Source organism: Mus pahari, unplaced genomic scaffold (genome assembly GCF_900095145.1).
Source record: "Mus pahari unplaced genomic scaffold, PAHARI_EIJ_v1.1 scaffold_8089_1, whole genome shotgun sequence".
Classification (NCBI taxonomy): domain Eukaryota; kingdom Metazoa; phylum Chordata; class Mammalia; order Rodentia; family Muridae; genus Mus; species Mus pahari.
This window is the reverse complement of record NW_018392164.1, coordinates 43,758-62,368: the sequence shown is the minus strand read 5'-3', so window position 1 is coordinate 62,368 and position 18,611 is coordinate 43,758. Positions and strand designations below refer to the sequence as shown.

Below are 18,611 nucleotides of genomic sequence, written 5' to 3'. Positions count from 1 at the left end.
AGGGTGAGCAGTACATTATGAGGAAGCCAGTAAGTAGAACCCCTCTGTGGTCTCTGTACCATATCCTGCCTTCACATTTTGACCCTGTTTTATATTAGGTCCAGACACCTTTCAGTGATGCACTATTATATGGTCATTGTCTCCTAATAAAAAATTTCCTCCTTAGTTTGTTTTGGTCATGGTGTTTCATCACAACAATACAGTAATCACAATAAAGAGAGCAAATAATCCTTTCCTCCTTTGTTTTTGATCATGGTTTTACATCCAATAAATCATAACTCAAACCAAAACACTTTGTTTAGCTTTAAAAAGAGTAGTGTATGGGGAATTGACTGGGATGGCAAGATTTTTCAGGTTACTTCACCTTTTTGTGTGTTTGTTTTTTGTTTTAGTTTTGAAACAGAGTTTCTCTAACTCATATAGCCCTAGCAGTCCTAGTCAGAATGGTCATTGATTATATTTTAAATCATTTCCTGGAGATCTATCATATATTGTGGTTGTATTCATTTATTTGAGAAGTACATCTGCTGTGTCTGATTTATTGCATTCTCTGATATTTTTGTCATCTATACTTTATTCTTTAACTGGCACTGGGTTGATTTTGCTATCTCCCATTTTCTCTGGAAAATTAATAAAGAAGTTTTGATATACAAAGTTAATTTTTATCACACCTGGAGACACAAACACAAGCATCCCTTCAATTGTGCGCCAACCTCTCTGATGTAAGAGATTTTGTCATGTTTTAATTAGGTGAGTGTTGATAGCAGTCATTGTCAGCACTGTGGATATTTTTCTACCATTTACTTCAAACTATCACTTGCACAATTAGTTATAAATTACAAAAATAGAAGTAGAAAAGATCTAGAAAATTGTAGGTTAATTTTCTTTTAAATTAACTGATTAAGAAATTATTGAATTGTATGTTGCTTTAATTTTTCATACTCTAATTGAATAAGTGAATAATTCCAAAAGTATGCTCTAATTTTCAGTGTAAGTTATCTGGTGTGGCAAACACTTAGAAATAATACTAGAAATATCTCAGAATTCTAGCCTTTTCTGCAGATTTTTCTGCATATTCTGTTAGTATTATTATTCTAATAAGAATCTTGTAAATAACCACTTATTAAAATTATTTTGACTATTAGTAGCCTATACTTTTATTAAACTATTATTACCAATTTGGTAACATTTTCATATTTTCTAACACATTTTTAGATTTTTTATCTCATATTTCTTGGTGTACTGGTTAGTTTTATTTCAACTTGACATGAACTAGAGACATGGTTGAAAATGAAGACTCAATTGAGTAATGGCCTCAATAAAATCAGGCAAAAAGTAAGCCTGTAGGGTATTTTCTTAATCTTGATGTGAGAGGATCTGGTCTATTGTGGGCGGAATGGTCATGGGTTCCATAACAAAGTAGATGAGGAAGCCACAGTGAGCAAACCAATAAACAGCATTGCTCCATGACCAGTGTGCAGGGTATTGCCCTACTTGAGTACCTGTCCTGACTTCCTCCAATAATGACCAATGAAGAAGTGTAAGTTAATTATGCTGCAAAGTTGTGGGTTTTTTTAATCAGCTTGAGACATGCTAAAATCATCTAAAGAAGGGAACATCAGCTAAGAAAATGCCCCCTAATAGTGGGTTATAGGAAAACCTGTAGTGTTATTGCTCAGCCCATTGTGGGTGAAGCCGTTCTGCGGCTGGTAATTATGAATTCTATAAGGAAGAAGGCTGAGAAATGCATTATTAGCAAGCCAGTAAGTAGAACCTCTCTGTGGCCCCTGTCTTCATTTATTGGTCCTGTTTGATATTCTGTAGTGGTGTCTTTCAGTGGTGGATTATGATGTGGAGATAGTCACCTAATAAAAACTTTCTTCCTCATCCTGCATTTGGCCAAGGTGTTTCACCACACCAACAGTAATCATAATAATGATATCAAATAATCCTTTCCTCCTTAGTTTGGTTTTGGTCATGGTGTTTCACCCAACAAATAATAACTCTAACTGATACTCTTTGTTTAGCATCAAAAAAAGTAGTGTGTGGGGGCATTAGATGGAGTGGGGAATGTTTCATATGTTATTTCACTTTTAAAAATTTTTTTATTTGGAAACAGAGTTTCGCTGACTGATGTAGCCATAGCAGTCCTAAAACTTACTATGTAGACCAGGCTGTAAGAGATCTGTGTTATTCTGCCTCCGGAGTGCTGGGTATGAAGGCATGCATTCTCCTTCCCAGTGAATCATCTTTGTTTTCCACCCCCTCTCTTGTTCTTCCCTCTTACTTTGATTCTTTCTTCTTTCTTTCATTGCTTGAGACATGGATTTCTTGTGTAGCCCTCGCTGTTCTTGAGCACTCTATGTATACCAGGCTGGCCTTAAATCAAAGGTCTACAGAATTTTGCTTATTGGGCAGTGGTATTAGTGGTTTGTACCATAAGGCCCAGGTTCCCTGTTTTTTTGTTTGTTTGTTTGTTTTTGTTTTTTTTTGTTTTTAAATAACTGCTTGCTTCCTTCTCTCTCTCTCTTTCTCTTTCTCTCTCTCTCTCTCTCTCTCTCTCTCTCTCTCTCTCACACACACACACATACACACACACTTTCTTTTCTTTTTGTAATTTACAAAGTCTATTTTATTTCTTATTAGATATTTAATTTTTATTACATTTCAAATGTTGTCTCCTTTCCTGTTTCCCCTCCGAAAACACACTATCCCCTCCCCTCTCTCCCTGCTCACCAACCCACCCACTCCTACTCCCTGGCCCTGGCATTCCCCTACACTGTGGCATAGAGCCTTCACAGCACTAAAGGTCTTTCCTCCCAATGATGATTGGATAGGCCATCCTCTGCTACATATGCAGCTGGAGCCATGAGTCCCACCATGTGTACTCTTTGGTTGGTGATTTATTCCCTGGGAGCTCAGGGGGTACTGGTTAGTTCATAGTGTTGTTCCTCCTATGGCACTGCTAACCCCTTCAGCTCCTTGGGTCCTTTCTCTAGCTCCTTCATTGGGGACCCTGTGCTCAGTCCAGTGGTAGGTGGCAAGGATTCACCTCTGCATTTGTCAGGTAGTAATATGGAGAGAAAATATAAAAAAGTGAGAAAATAGAAAAAAATTTAGTCACTCTAAGAAAATCTTTATTATACATGCTCATGTACATATAAATGCTTTAAATATAATAAAATAAATGTTTGAACAATCTATATAATGGAGATTTTAAACTGACTTTATGAAAAAAGGGATAAAGTATCAAGTAAAATTGATTTTCATTTAAACAGTTTTAATTATCATATATGAATTTTACATACTTATAGCATACTGTGTTTTCTAAAAATATGAATCTAAAATAAATTTTGGAAATAAAAACCCTATCTCCTGATCATTGCTTTATGTTGTAATCTTGAATTCCCAGTGCTTCATTATCATAAAATATGCAGTGGTGATTGCAATCAATAATGTGGTTGTAAGTCTTTGCTTAAATGTGTGAATTTGTCAAAATGACACATATCATATTTATAACTGTATGTGTTTATATCTATACTGTCTATTGAAAAAACTATCCTTATTTTTCTTGCTTCTCACGGTTCTGACAAAATACTCCTTCCATTAGACATACTTTTTAAATTTATTTTTGCCTTGAAAAGCATTTAATTCTTTACAAGTTTCACACAAAATATTTTGACTATATAAACCCACACCACTCCATCCTCTCATATCCTCTCTTTTAACCCTTATCTTCTTACCAAACTTGTTTCTTTTTTTTTTTTTTTTGGTTCCAGTCAAATACAGTTTGTGTTCTATAAGTTCTATTGTCACTGGAACCTTGCTTTGAATGTGGTTGACCTCCTAAGGGTCACAACTTTGAAGAAATTGACTATCTCTCACCCAGTAACTATCTAATCTCAATAGTATCTTGGTTCCTGGTGATATTTTATGCCTGTATCTTCCATATTGGTATTTGTCTTATTTTAGCATACACGGTCTTGTGCATGCTTCCATAATCAAGCTGAGTTCAAATGTGCAACTCTTGTGGACTGAAAATATTGTTTCCTTAAAGTTATCCACAGCCTCTGGTCTTCACAATCTTCCCAGTTCTTTTCTGCCAAGATCAATCAACCTTGTTGGAAGGGGTATGATCTCTAACCCACATTTATGCATTAGTACTGCATAGTCTATTATTACCTATACCACATCCAGCCATTGGTTTAATGTATTATTTGTCATTTACTGTAAAAAGAATATATGAGAAAGGTTGATGGATAGACTAATTTATGGGTACATCAATAAGTCATTAGTAGTTGAATTTTTACTTGAGCATAAAAAAGTATAAAGTTATCCCTGTAGGTCTATGACTGACCTCATTACAGATTCTTGCCATTTTTATAGTGCAGTGCTTGTTTTCTATTCTATGGAGTGAATCTTATAGTAAATCAGACAAATGTTGGGCCACACGTAACATATGTGCTCATTTTAGTACCAGATGGCCTATCAGATAAACCCAGTCATTACTATATACCTCATGGTTCATAACTTAGTGAGAATGATGGTTATTACTTTTTTCCTTAGTAGCATGCATAGCATCTTACAACACTATGAAATCTAGCTTGGATAAATAAAGTAGGTAACTGTGTGATTTCTTCATGTTTTATGAGTCAAGAATGTAGTGCCCTCAGCAATGGAGTCTTTCCATCAAGTCCTACAGGATCCAATCTTGTGTCTTCCTGATATATATTCTAGATAAAAAGTATGAAAGATGTATGGTATTTGACTTTCTTAATGTGACTCAGAATGGTTATTCTAATTTTATGGAAGTTCGCTGAGATATGCAGACTTATAATGTGGTTAACTTTAGTTTCTAGTGTTTCTTGATTTGGAAATTCTTTTTTATTTTTTTTCATCCTTTTTTAGTCTGGTCTGCCCCCAACTACTCCCTATCCAATACCTCCTCTACCATGTCTTCAAGAGAATGTCCACACTCCCCATGACCACTCCACCAGATCTCCCCCCAATCCCTAGGGATTCATGTCTCTCAAGGTTTGGGTATATCTTCTCTCACTGAAGCCAGACAGGGTAGTCCTCTGCTATATATGTACTGGGGGCCTCTATCACTGGGTGTACACTTCCTGGTTGGTAGATCAGTGTCTGAGACATCTTGGGGGTCCAGGCGTGTTGAGACTGTTGGTCTTCCCATGAGCCTACTCCACCTCAGTTTCCTCCATAATACATGTTACATGAAATATTTTCATAGCTACTCTTTACTTTAGTAACTGAAATTGATAGATATTAGGATAAATCTAGATACTCTGTTCTTGCTAGAGATGAGCACATGAGGAAGAGGGCTGCACAGATGCACTGTAAAAGTCATGACATGGCTACATCCTTCACAGGCAATCTCATCTGCTTACCAACTCATTTCTTTTTAATGTTTATCCTTAACTTCTTGAGACAAAAGAGTTTTTATTCTTCTTGGTCTATGTCAGTAATGATGAGATTACATTTAAATAGTCACTCATTTTAGACATTGTAACAATGTTTTTTGTCAGAACGTGCCAAGATAAAAGACAATTTCTGGATACCCAGTCCTTCTACCAGGACAATCCCTCAATCCCGTGTGTTTAAATATTATGGCTATCCTCCCTCAAAGAGTCTTGTTGAAGAATTCATCAATGTACATCCTGTTCTACAGGTTTAGAATTCAGTTACAAAGGAAAAGGCATATATGAATTGAGTTAACTGAAGGCTTGATCTATTACCCATGATTGCATTAAAATGCAACTTACTGAGCAGAAGGGTTCCCTGTGCCTACTCATTGCCTTCAGTCTTATAATAGACAGGTTCTGTCTACTATGTTCTCATTGTATATTGTTAATCTAAAGCAAAAAGACAGTCATAACAACCACAATGAGACCAGTTTACATTTCTTATGGTAGTGCTTTTCATTTTTGCTTCATTTGGGATTTTTTTCACTCTATTCTCCAATTCTTATGTAGACACGTCAACTTATTGGGGGAGCATACTTTTATTACAGTATCAAAATATATAGTATATTCACTCTCCTCACTCCTGGTGGCTAAATATAGAGCCTCATTCAAGGTCATTTCCCTCAGTATCTTAGGTGAAAGGACACACAGTGGTGCCTTTAAATTTACATTTTATATAAATGTGAAATTTCCTAATGTTTTCAAAGCATAGTAAGCAGTGGGTGAACATACTGCTCTAGATGAAGGGATTGATCACAGTGACATCTCTACTCAAACATTAATCTTGTATTGAAGAAAAGAGTAAGAGTAGAGAAGTCCAAATAAGAAAATGAACAGGAGACTTGATTTTTATTTTTCACTGAAATTGAGTAGACAATTTGCAAGTGAGAAATGCAGCAGAACTATTAGCTTTTCCAAAGTAAGAAACACACTGGTTGTGTTGGGTTCAAATATCATATTTTTCTGTGATTAAGATATATCATAGAAGAAATTTCTGAGACAAGAAACAATAAATTGGAAGAGTAAAATACAAAAGTTGTCTTTTGTTTGTGATAGCATGGCCCACTGATTTATCCTGTGAATCATGAGCATGGACATTTTCAGGCCTTCTTCCAATTCATCTACTATTGCATCTACTATTGAAACCTCTGAGGGAGCATGAATTCCTCAGCCCAAATTCTTTACTAAAAGTTTCAAACTTGGCCAAAACATCCCAGTCAGGAAGTAGATACTTTAGCTCCTGTTGTCTTCTTGGCTGAGTTCATGGTGCCTCTGGCTAGAGAAGATTCAAAACACATTTTCCAACTTGTTTTTAAGCAGAACACAGGGCCTCAGGTGCAGAGCCTAAGGGAAGAAAGAGTTCCACAGCTCTCATTGACAGTGGAGGAAGTATCCTGTAGAACTTGTGGGTGAATAGTGTGACAGCTGCACTCATTAACAGTCAGAGGCCCAAAATGTTCACAAACATGTGAACTAAATATATACCTACTGGGCATCATTGGATATGTCTCCATCTGTCTTTTGGGTGGGCAGATGTATATGTTAATAGGATGATCTGGATTTTTACGTTTGGGTTCCTGTATTTTCCCATTTTTGTGTGTGCCTTTACTGACAATGAATGCTATGTAACAAGGAAAGAATTTTTTTACCATGAAGGAGATGTGACCATTGGTGCATTTTTCCCTCTTCATATTTTGTACATAGGCAACAAACTTACTGATAAAAATTTTCCATATGATTTCCAAGACTATCATATACAGTAAGTACAATTATTCATTCTAAGAATTCAGAATCCTTATGACATTAAGTATAGGGATCAAAACTTCCCTTACTTTTCCACAATCCTCTTTTCCTTTCTCAAATCTCCTCAAGTGTTTTCTTTGTGTGTGTGTGTGTGTGTGTGTGTGTGTGTGTGTGTGTAATTCTTTTCCTCTTTAAAAGGAAAAGTGATATTTTGATGTTATTCATTTTGCTTTCCCTGTTGTTATTCAATATCCATGATCTTTTGTTTGTCATGTGTGTAACACCAGATTATTTGAATATTTTTAGTGTTATGATTTCAGAGTATGGATAAGTTAATCTAAGTATGACCATGAACTTCTCGGTTTTCTTGAAGTCCAGATATACTCTTGAGGGAAGGGATGAAGTAAATGAGTGAAGAGACTCCTGAGTGCCTATAATGTTGCTAGAGTGAAATTTACTGACTATTTTATACACAGCTGATTTCAGAAGAAGGCTGTCACCATTAAAATTTGTAAGCACTTTCTGGTCTATATATGTCTTTTTCTATTTGTTTTCACTTAATTGTTTTTCTTGTTTTGTCCAAACTTTTTAACTCTCAGACAGATGTAAAATTTTTTTCTGCTTCTTGTATGTTTCTAGTGTTTTTCCTCCCTTATGTGTATATGCTCCTAAAATACACTATCTTGGAGGATGGCCACTTCAGAGCATTGTTACAGTTTTTTTAAATTTGCAATATTAAAAAATAGCTTCAGAAAAGTCTCATTTCTTAGGAAAGTAATGACAAGTATTAAGTTCTTTCTCTCTAGAGTGTGTTTATACAAAGTTTATATCTGGAATCTCTATGGATCTCTATGGATCAATGGTAAAAGACCATGTAGTAGAAAAATAGATATTGTTAATATCTGTGAACATATGAGAAAGTCAGTAGGAAGGTAATGGATAAGAAGAAAGAAAGAAAACATACTTATGAATGTGAATTTTGCTCAGTTGGCATCACTGTGTTACTATTAAATCCTTGGTGTGGTGTTTAGTAAAATAGATCAAAGACAGTAGACAAAGAAATATGTTCAGAAGTAAAAACTTCATTTTTATAAAGTTTATTTTTATAGTTTATTTTTATAGTCTAAGCTTATATACTCAAAAGCAAAATCAAACATGTTCATTACTAGAAAAGGGTATTTTCACTATTAAATATTAACTGTCTTGTCTTATAAAATTCACCAACATGTTTTTCTGCATACACTTATATTTGTGTTATATTTTCCCTAGTAAAAGAATAGAAAAAAGGAGCTGCTGCATGTTTTCTCGGACATTGCTCTGGTGTCTAAAAGTTATCCAAGATTACTTTGTCCATTTTATCTTTCCATGTACTAGCAGTGAAAATAGTTCTAACCCTAAATCTTTATCTTGAGCACATTTCTCCACTCTTGCCTGTGGTTTTATAATTGAGGTCTCTATATCCATGAATTGCAGCCCTGTGATCTTTCCTTCATACACAGTTACAATGGTCATTGAGTATACTCTAAATCTTTTCATGGAGGTCTATCATGTATTTGGGCTGTGTTCATCTTTTGAGAAGTATCACTGTGGTGTCTATTTTATTGTATTCAGTGATATTTTGTCATCTACACTTTACTCTTTAACTGGCACTTGGGTTGTATTTTCTAGATCCTCTTTTATCTGGACAATTGATAAAGAAGCTCTGATATACAAAGGTAGTTTCCAGCATAGCTAGAAACAGAAATACAACCAGCCCTTCAAATGTGTACCCCACTCTCTGATTTAAGAGGTTTCATCATGGTTTGCTTAGGTGAATGTTGATAGCAGTCATTGTCAACACTGTGGAGATTTTTCTACCATTTCCCTCAAACTATCACTTGCTGAAATAAAGATTATATTAATAGATGGAAAAATATCTAGACCTCTGTAGGTGAATTTTCTTTTAAATTAACAAATGAAGAATTTACTGAACTGTTATGTTCTCTATCAGTATTCTAATAAGAATCTAGTAAGTAATCACTTATTAAGATTATTTTTGAGTATTTGTTAGCTTATACCCTTATTAAACTATTATTACCAATTTCTTTATTATTGGATTTTTCTTTATTTACATTTCAAAAGTTAACCCCTTTCCTGATTTCCCCCCTCCTGGAATGCCCCTGTTCTCTCCTCCCTCAACCTGCTTCTATGAGGGTGTTTCTCCACTCACCTACACATTCCAACCTCCCCACCCTTGATTCCCCTACACTGGGGCATCTATTGAGCATTTTTAGGACCAAGGACCTCTCCTCCCATTGATACCTTACCAGGCCATCATCTGCTACATATGTAGCTGGAGTCATTTGCATTCATTGGTTGATGGCTTAGACACTGGGAGTTCTGATGTATTGGATTGTTGATATTGTTGTTCTTCCTATGGGGTTGCAAACCCCTTCAAATCATGAGGTCCTTTCTCTAAGTCCTCTATTGGGGACCCCACACTCAGTCTAATGGTTGACTGTGAGCATAAATCTTCGTATTTGTAAGGCTCTGGCAGTGCCTCTCAGGAGACAGCTATATTAGGCTCCTATCACCATGCACTTCTTGGCATCCACAATAGTGTCTGGGTTTGGTAACTGTATATGGGATGAATCCCCAGGTGGGACAGTCTCTGGATGGCCATTACTTCATTCTCTGCTCTATACTTTATCTCCATATTTGCTCCTGTGAGTATTTTGTTTTCCTTCTAAGAAAGACCAAAGTACACACAATTTTGTCTTCCTTCTTCTTGAGCTTCATGTGGTCCATGAATTGTATCTTGAGTATTTGGAGCCTTTGAGCTAATATCCATTCATCAGTGAGTGCATACTATGTGTGTTCTTTGTGGTTTGGTGACCTCACTCATAATTATATTTTCTAGATCCATCCATTTGCCTAAGAATTTCATGAATTCATCATTTTTAATAGCTGACTACTATTCTATTGTTGAAATGCACCACATTTTCTGTATGCATTCCTATGTAGAAGAACATCTGGGTTCTTTACAGCTTCTGGGTATTATAAATAAGGCTACTATGAACATAGTGGAGCATGTGTCCTTATTACATATTGAAGCATATTCTGTGTATATGCCCAGGAATGGCATAGCTGGGTGCTCAGGTAATGCTGACCAATTTGCTGAGCAACAACCAAACTGATTTCCAGAGTGATTATACCAGCTTGGAATCACACCCACAAAGTAGGAACGTTCCTCTTTCTCCACATCTTTGCCAGCATCTGCTGTCACCTGAGTTTTTGATCTTAGCCATTCTGACTGATGTGAGGCAGAATCTCAGGGTTATTTGATTTGCATTTCCCTGATGACTAAGGATGTTGAACATTTCTTTAGGTGCTTTTCAGACATTTGATATTCCTCATTTGAAAATTCTTTGTTTAGCATGTTACCGCATTTTTAAATAGGGTTATTTGATTCTCTGGAGTCTAACTTCTTGAGTTCTTTGTATATATTGTATATTAGCCCTCTATTGGCTGTAGAATTGGGAAAGATAGTTTTCCCATCTATTGGTTGCCATTTTGTCTTATTGACAGTGTCCTTTGCCTTTCAGAAGCTTTGTAATTTTATGAGTTATATTTGTCAATTCTTGATCTTAGAGCACAAGCCATTGATGTTCTGCTCAGGAACATTACCCCTGTGCCCATGTGTTCAATGCTCTTCCCAGATTTTTCCTCTATAATTCTCAGTGTATCTGGTTTTATTTTCATATTGTCTAAAACAGGTCTAGAAAGTTTTATCTCATTTTTCTTGGTGGGATGTTTAGCTTTATATCAACTTGACCCAACCTAGAGTCATTATAGAGGAGGAAGACTATGGAGTAACTTCCTCAATAAGAACAGGGAATAGGCAGGCTTGTAGGGTATTTTCTTAATCATTCCTTGATGTGGGAGGATCCATTCCATTGTGGGTGGGTGCCACTTCTGTACCTGTGTTCTTGTTTTCCATAAGAAAGCAGACTGAGCAAGCCACAGTGAGCAAGTCAATAAACAGCATTGCTGCATGACTAGGAGATCAACTCCTGTGTGCAGGGTTCTGCCCTACTTGAGTACCTGTCCTGAGTTCCTCCAATAATTAAGAGCAATGAAGGAGCTAAGTATGTTGCAATGTTTTCTATCAACTTGAGATATGCTAAAGTCATCTGAAAGTGGGAACATCAATTAAAAAAATGTCTCCATAAGAGTAGGTAGTAGGAAAACTTGTAATGGGCTTAGCCCATTGTGAATGAAGCCATTCTGAGGTTGGTAATCATAAACTTTATAAGGAAGCAAGATGAGAAATATATTATAAGTAAGCTAGTAAATTGAACCCCACTGTGACCTGTGTATCTTTTCCTGCATCCACGTTTTGGCCTAGTTTTATATTCTGTCCAGATGTCTTTTAGTGGTGGATTATTATGTACAGATATTTGCCTAACAAAACCTTTCCTCTACATCTTGCTTTTGGTCGTGGTGTTTCATCACAACAATATAGTTATTGTAATAAAGAGAAAAAATAATCTTTTCCTCCTTAGTTTGTTTTTGTTCATGGTGTTTCATCCCAAAATAATAACTCTAACCAAAACATTTTGTTAAAAACTTAAAAAGAGTAGTGTATGGGGAGTTGGGTGGAGTGGGAGTTGATTCATGTGTAATTTCACTGTTTTTCTGTTTTTTCTTTTCTTTTCAAACAGAGATTCTCTAACTCATATAGTCCTGGCAGTCCTAAAACTTACTTTGTAGACCAGGCTTGCAGAGATCTGTGTGCCTCTGCCCCACAAGTTTTGGGAATGAAGGCACATACTACTATTCCCAGAAAAACATCTCCCCCCTTCTCTGCTTCTTCTTTTTTTCATTGCTTGAGACATGGGTTTCTTGTGTAGCCCTGACTGTCCTGAAACTCTCTATGTACACCAACTGGCCTTGAAATTAGAGGTCTATCTGCTTTTGCCTCTTAAGCAGTGGTATAAATGGTGTGTATCATCAAATCCAGGTTCCCTGATTTTTGAAATAACTGTTTGATTCCTTTAACATTTTTCCTGCTTGTTTTATAAACACACAAACAAACACATATGAAAAAGAAAGAGACTGAGACAAAGAGACAAATAGCATGGATTTCGATGGGTAGTAATACGGGGAGAAAAAAGAAAAAAGTGAGAAAAAATAAATCTGGTCATTATAAGAAAATAAAGATATTGCACATGTTCATGAACACATAGATACTTTAAATATACTAAAATAAATGTTTAACAATTTATATAATGGAGACTTTAAACTCATTGAATAAAAAGAAAGATGAAGTAAAACTGTGTTGTATTTAAACAGTTTTAATTATCATATGCGAATGGTGCTTATTTATAACATACTGTGATTTCTCAAAATATGAATGAAAAATAAATTTTGGAAACAATGACCCTATCTCCTTATCATTGCGTTATGTTGTTAAGCTTAGCTCATGCCACTTCATCATGAAATATGCTGTGGTGATTGCATGGGATAATGTGTTTGTAAGCCTTTGCTTTCATGTATAATATTGTCAAAATGATAACTATCATATTTATATATATATATACATTAAAATCTATACTGTATACTGATAAAATTATATTTATTTTTTCTAGTTTCTCACAATTCTGACAAAATGCCCCTCCATTAGATATACTTTTTAAATTTTATTTTTGCCTCAAAAAGCATTAAATCTTTACTGGTTTCACACAAAATATTTGACCATATTCTCCCACACCACTCCGTCCTCTCATCTCCTGTCTTTTTACCCTTATTCTCTTACCAAAGTAACTTACTACTTTTATTTTTTTTTGAGTCAAGTACAGTTTGTGTTCTATAAGTACTATTGTCACTGGAACATTGCTTTGAGTGTGGTTGACTTCCTAAGGGTCACAACAGTGAAGAAATTGAATATCAAATCCAGTAATTATCAAATCTCAATAGCAACTTGGCTCATGGTGACATTTCATGCCTATATCCTCCATGGTATTATTTTGTCTTTTTTGAGCACACATGGTCTTCAACGTACTTTCATCATGATGCTAGGTTCAAATGTGTAACTCTTGTGGACTGAAAATATTGTTTCCTTGTGGTTATCCACAATCTTTGGTCTTTACAATCTTCCCACTTCTTTTTTGTCATGATTCCTCAGCCTTGTTGGAAGAAGTATGATATCTTACTCATTTATCGATTAGCATTACATATTCTATTATTATGTGTACCACGATCAGTCAGAGGTTTGTATATTATTTGTCATTTACTATAAAAGGTATTTATGAGGAGGGCTGATGGATGCACTAATTGATGGGTACATCAATAAGTCATTAGTTGCTGATTTTGTACTTTAGCATAAAATGAGTATTAAGTTATCCCTGTAGATCTACGCCTTGCCTTACCAGAGAGTTTTGCCATTTTCATAGTGCAATGCATGTTTTCTATTCTATGGAGTGAATCTTATATTAAATCAGACAGAGACTGCATCCACCTGTAATATGTGTGCCCATTTTGGTACCAGATGGCCTATAAGATAAACCCAGTCATTATTATATCCCTCATAGTTTACAGGTGGTCAAGAATGATGATTTTTTTAATTTGGTAGCATGCATAGCAACTTACAGCACTATGAAACCTAGCTAGGAGAAATTAAGTAGGTGAGCAACTGCATGATTTCTCCATGTTTTGTGCTCTCAGCAATGGAGACTTTCCATCAAGTCCTACAGGATCCAATCTTGTATCTAACTGATATATATTCTAGATAAAGAGTATGGAAGATGTATGATGTTTGCCTTTCTTAATGTGACTCAGAATTGTTATTCTAATTGTAGGGAATTTATCTGGGATGTACAGACTCATGATGTGGTTAATTTTGATTACTAGTGGTTTTGATTTCAGAATTTTCTTATTATTCTTTCATCGTTTTTTATAGTCCAGTCCTCATTTCCTCCTGGTCTATCCCCTGACCATGCCCTATCCAATAACTCCTCACCCTTCTCTTCAAGAGAATGTCCCCACCCTCCACTCTCACCCCACCAGACTACCCTACTCCCTGGGGGGGCATGACATCTCTCAAGGAGTAGGTGCATATTCTCTCACTGAAGTCAGACCAGGAAGTCCTCTGTTGTATATGGTGGATCACTTTTTGATATATCTCAGGGATCCAGCTCTGTTGAGACTGCTGGGGTTACCATCTTCCTCAGTGTCCCACATAATACATTTTTACTTAAGATATATTCATAGCTTCTCTTTGCATTTCTATTTCAGTCTTTGTAGTCTCTCCTACTCTTTATGAGTTCTGTGATCACCAAGATTTCAACTAATAAATACAACTGCATTCTTACATATTTGTTTTAAGTTATGATATACACAAGGTCTTTTGTTTGATTTTGTGTCATGTAATTGGAAAAATCCACGTGGTTTAAAATAAACACACTTCATGGCATCTATACATTTCAGAAGCTTCCCAGAAAAGGAGTATAGAGGTGGGTGAAACAAAGAAAATATTCTTTGACCTGTCATGCATGTCAGATATGGCATACCAGCTGCTACATGAATGGAAAAAAAAGGTATTTTAGAAAAGTAGTGGTGAAGTGCAAAGTATCTGAGTTGCAAACATTCGTTTAACCAATATACAGAAGGACAAAAACAAAAGTTTTAAAAAATGTGACTAAAATGACAGAATTATGCAGAAAACTTCTACATCCAAAGATGCTATTTGTTTTCTTTAGAAGTATGTTTAGTGGAGAAATATTCTCCTTCCCTATAAATGTAAAACATAATGCTGCTTTTATATATACACCATTAAAATGTCTTATTTGATATTTTTAAATTCAATTGAAGAAAAATTTACTAAATACAATCTTAAGGGAACGGATTTGGGAACAACATCCTTTGACACTAAAATGGAATGCTCTTTGTTTGTGGATCTTTGGCATCATCAAAGGTCTATTTTTTTTCTCATACTACATTATTATCAACAGTTGCCTAACAAGGTAAAGTCCTCTAGGTTCAAGTTGAGGACCTGTGTTCAGACCTCCCAAAGATCACGAGTATGCCCTTGTTATCTAACAATTATATGGAAAATAAGATAGGCAGAGGGGACTCCCTTCAAGTTTGCTGGCTAGAGTTCCAGGCTTATGTGTGAAAACAATCAAGGAACTGTGAAGTCAGTTGAGATGATAACCTCTCTTCTCCACAACACTGAAAAAAGATAGGTAAAAATGGTTTAATGATTTTGAAGGCAAATTTGTTTAGAGAGTGTGTTCCAGGAAAGTCAAGGCTATATTGTCAGATTTTGTCATAATCAATTAAATAAGTCAGTGAGTCAATAATTAAACAAATGATGAATAGACACTACTAAGAGTCTGGAGTAACTATGGATGTCCTTCTCTCCCTTACAATCATGGTTCATGAAACTGATGAACTTATAATGGCACAAAACTTCATTCTACATAAGTGACACACATATACCTCATAAATACACAAAGTTGAAAAATTTTGGTGTAGCTTATTATAAATTAATCCCATCCATTGAGAGACAGAGGCAGGAAGTTCTTCATTAGTTCCACACCAACAAGTTCTACAGAGTGTATTCCAGACCACCCCATTAAAAAGTCATAGAAATGACACCTGTGGCAATATATTGTTTATATTAATTTTGTGCTATTTTTAAGGTACATATTTTCACAGAAAAGTAGGTGATAAGATCCACATATATTGGCCTTTCAAAACTGTAGGGACTGAAAGGCCAAGATCCAAACAAGTGTTATGATGTTTTTCAGAACGTTAATCCTTATTCACTGAGTGTTTTTTTAAATTTCTTTCCTCCATGAAAATTAAATAAAGCAATATGATGATAAATTAGAATTCCAGAGACCATAGTAAGTTAGTGTGGGATATTACTAATATCATCTGCTTAAAACACCCACCCTACTTCCAGAGATTCATGAGAAGATATCATAATAATTATTCCATAGAAACATTGGCACTTTCATTATAAAACCACTGCACTAAACAGAAAGTTGTATGGTCTATGGCTTACTCCTGTGTAATTTGTAAAATTTATACAGGTATAAATTCAAGAACTACCAGTTTGTTCTGGCCCTGATGTTTGCCATTGAAGAGATCAACAGGAGCCCTGATCTTCTACCCAATATAACTATTGGATATGATATCTATAATATACCATATACTGAAAAGAATATTCTTTATAGTACCTTTCTTTGGCGCACAGGGATAAGTCATCCCCTTCCTAACTGTGACTGTGGACACAAGAGAAAGTCACCTGCGGTACTCACAGGACCATCATGGTCAGCATCAGCCCACATTGGAACATTTCTACAACTCTACAAAATACCTCAGGTTAGGAATGGAATGTGGGACCTAGGAAACAAGTATCCTTTGTTGACATTATATTTGTGTAAATTTAAAATAAGGGCAATGGTAGTTGTCCATCATTGGGAAGAGAGGCCCCTAGGCTATGCAAACTTTATATGCCCCAGTACAGGGGAATGCCAGGGACAAGAAGGGGGAGTGGGTGGGTAGGGGAGCAGGGCAGGGGGAGGGTATAGGGAATTTTCAGGATAGCATTTGAAATGTAAATAAAGAAAATATCTAATAAAGAAAAAATATAAAATACATAAATTAAAAAAAGAAAACCTTGAAAAAATAAGGGCAGTGGAGTTAATCACATATCAAAGAAATGTTTGAAGATACTTTATATTAGATTCATATCTACATTACTTATAATGAAAGTAGACGTGGGTAAGACCAGCTATGTAATTGGAATTGGAGACCTGTTAGTATTTTTTGTGAAAAAAATGTAATGGGTTTACAGGACAAGTCCATTTTCATCTTGACTGCTTCTACCTGTAGATTTAACACTAGGATTGTGTCTGATGCCAATGCATTTTGTTATCTCTTCAGCTCACTTTTGGACCTTTTGATTCTATCTTGAGTGACCGAAGTCACTTTAATTCTCTCTATCAGATGGCTCCCAAGGACACATCTCTGTCACTTGCCATAGTCTTGTTGTTGCTTCATTTCAGCTGGTCCTGGGTTGGTCTGATCCTCCCAGATGACCACAGAGGGACTCAGATTCTATCAGACTTGAGAGAAAATATGGCGAGTCATGACATCTGCATAGCCTTTTTGAAAATGATCTCTGGCACATGGAATGCATTTTCCAATGCATTATGGAAAAATATGGAGAAGGTTGAGGAATCATCAGCAAATGTCATAGTTATTTATGGAGACATTATTTCTGTACAAGGTTTAATGCGACATATTGCACAACAGTTAGTAACACGGAAAGTCTGGGTCTTGACCTCTTCATGGGATGTTGACACCCACTCTGATTATTTTATGGTAGAGTCATTTCATGGGAGTCTCATTTTTTCACACCACCATGAAGAGATGGTTGAGTTTATGAATTTTGTCCAAACAGTTAATCCCTACAAATACCCAGAGGACAATTATCTTCCTAAGTTTTGGTATTTGTTTTTCAAGTGCTCATTTTCTAAATTTGATTGTCAACTTTTGGAGAACTGCCAACCCAATGGTTCTTTAGATTTACTTCCAAGACACCTTTTTGACCCAGCCATGAGTGAAGAAGGCTACAATATATACAATGCTGTGTATGCTGTGGCCTATAGTCTCCATGAGATGAATCTTCAACAAATACAGACCCAACCATATGCCAATGGACAAGAAATGGTATTCTCCCCCTGGCAGGTAGTATTCCTTCCTGTGTTTTATAATGTAAGCAATGTGGCATTTTTATTATTTCTTAAGGCATTAAAATTTAGCATCATATTTTAGACTACACTGTAAATAAGCAAGAGAAGGAATATTGTCTCTCTGTCTGGAGATTAATGTTATATCCCAAGCAAGTATCCCATATAAATGGAGTGCAAGGAAAAAGAAAAATCTTGAGTTAATATTGAATTTATGTAACAAGTTGCCTCACAGTTTTGTTCATAATATCTTCAATGTGAAAAGCTGAGGTTTTTTTTTTTTTTGTATATAGTTGTGAGAGAAGAAGACAGAACAGTATATCTTTAAGAGTCAAAATACCCCTGACCACTACCATAAGGTTATAAATTGAAGAATCAGTTTAAAGTGTACTTCAGACTTTCAGGCCCAATTTTTTTTTATTATTATTATTTTCTTTATTTACATTTCAAATTGTATCCCGAAAGTTTCCCATACCCCTCCCCCCACCTCTGTTCCCCTACCCACCCACTCCCACTATTTGGCCCAGGCCTTGCCTTGTGCTAGGTCATATATAGTTTGGAAGACCAAGGATCCTCTATTCCCACTGATGGCCGATTAGGTCATCTTCTGCTACATATGCAGCTAGAAACACAAACCCCGGGG

At 35.7% G+C, this 18,611-nt stretch overlaps 1 protein-coding gene across 1 annotated transcript in view; it reads left to right on the top strand.

The window, feature by feature from the left end:
• The first annotated feature begins 7,030 nt into the window (after positions 1 to 7,030).
• Positions 7,031 to 18,611, top strand: part of LOC110314859 (vomeronasal type-2 receptor 116-like) — a 45,238-nt gene continuing 33,657 nt past the window's right edge. The window contains exons 1-3 of the mRNA XM_021189068.1: positions 7,031 to 7,239; positions 16,304 to 16,595; positions 17,160 to 17,966. Of these exons, the coding sequence (XP_021044727.1) occupies positions 7,031 to 7,239; positions 16,304 to 16,595; positions 17,160 to 17,966 (1,308 nt within the window). The remainder of the gene's footprint in view (positions 7,240 to 16,303; positions 16,596 to 17,159; positions 17,967 to 18,611) is intronic.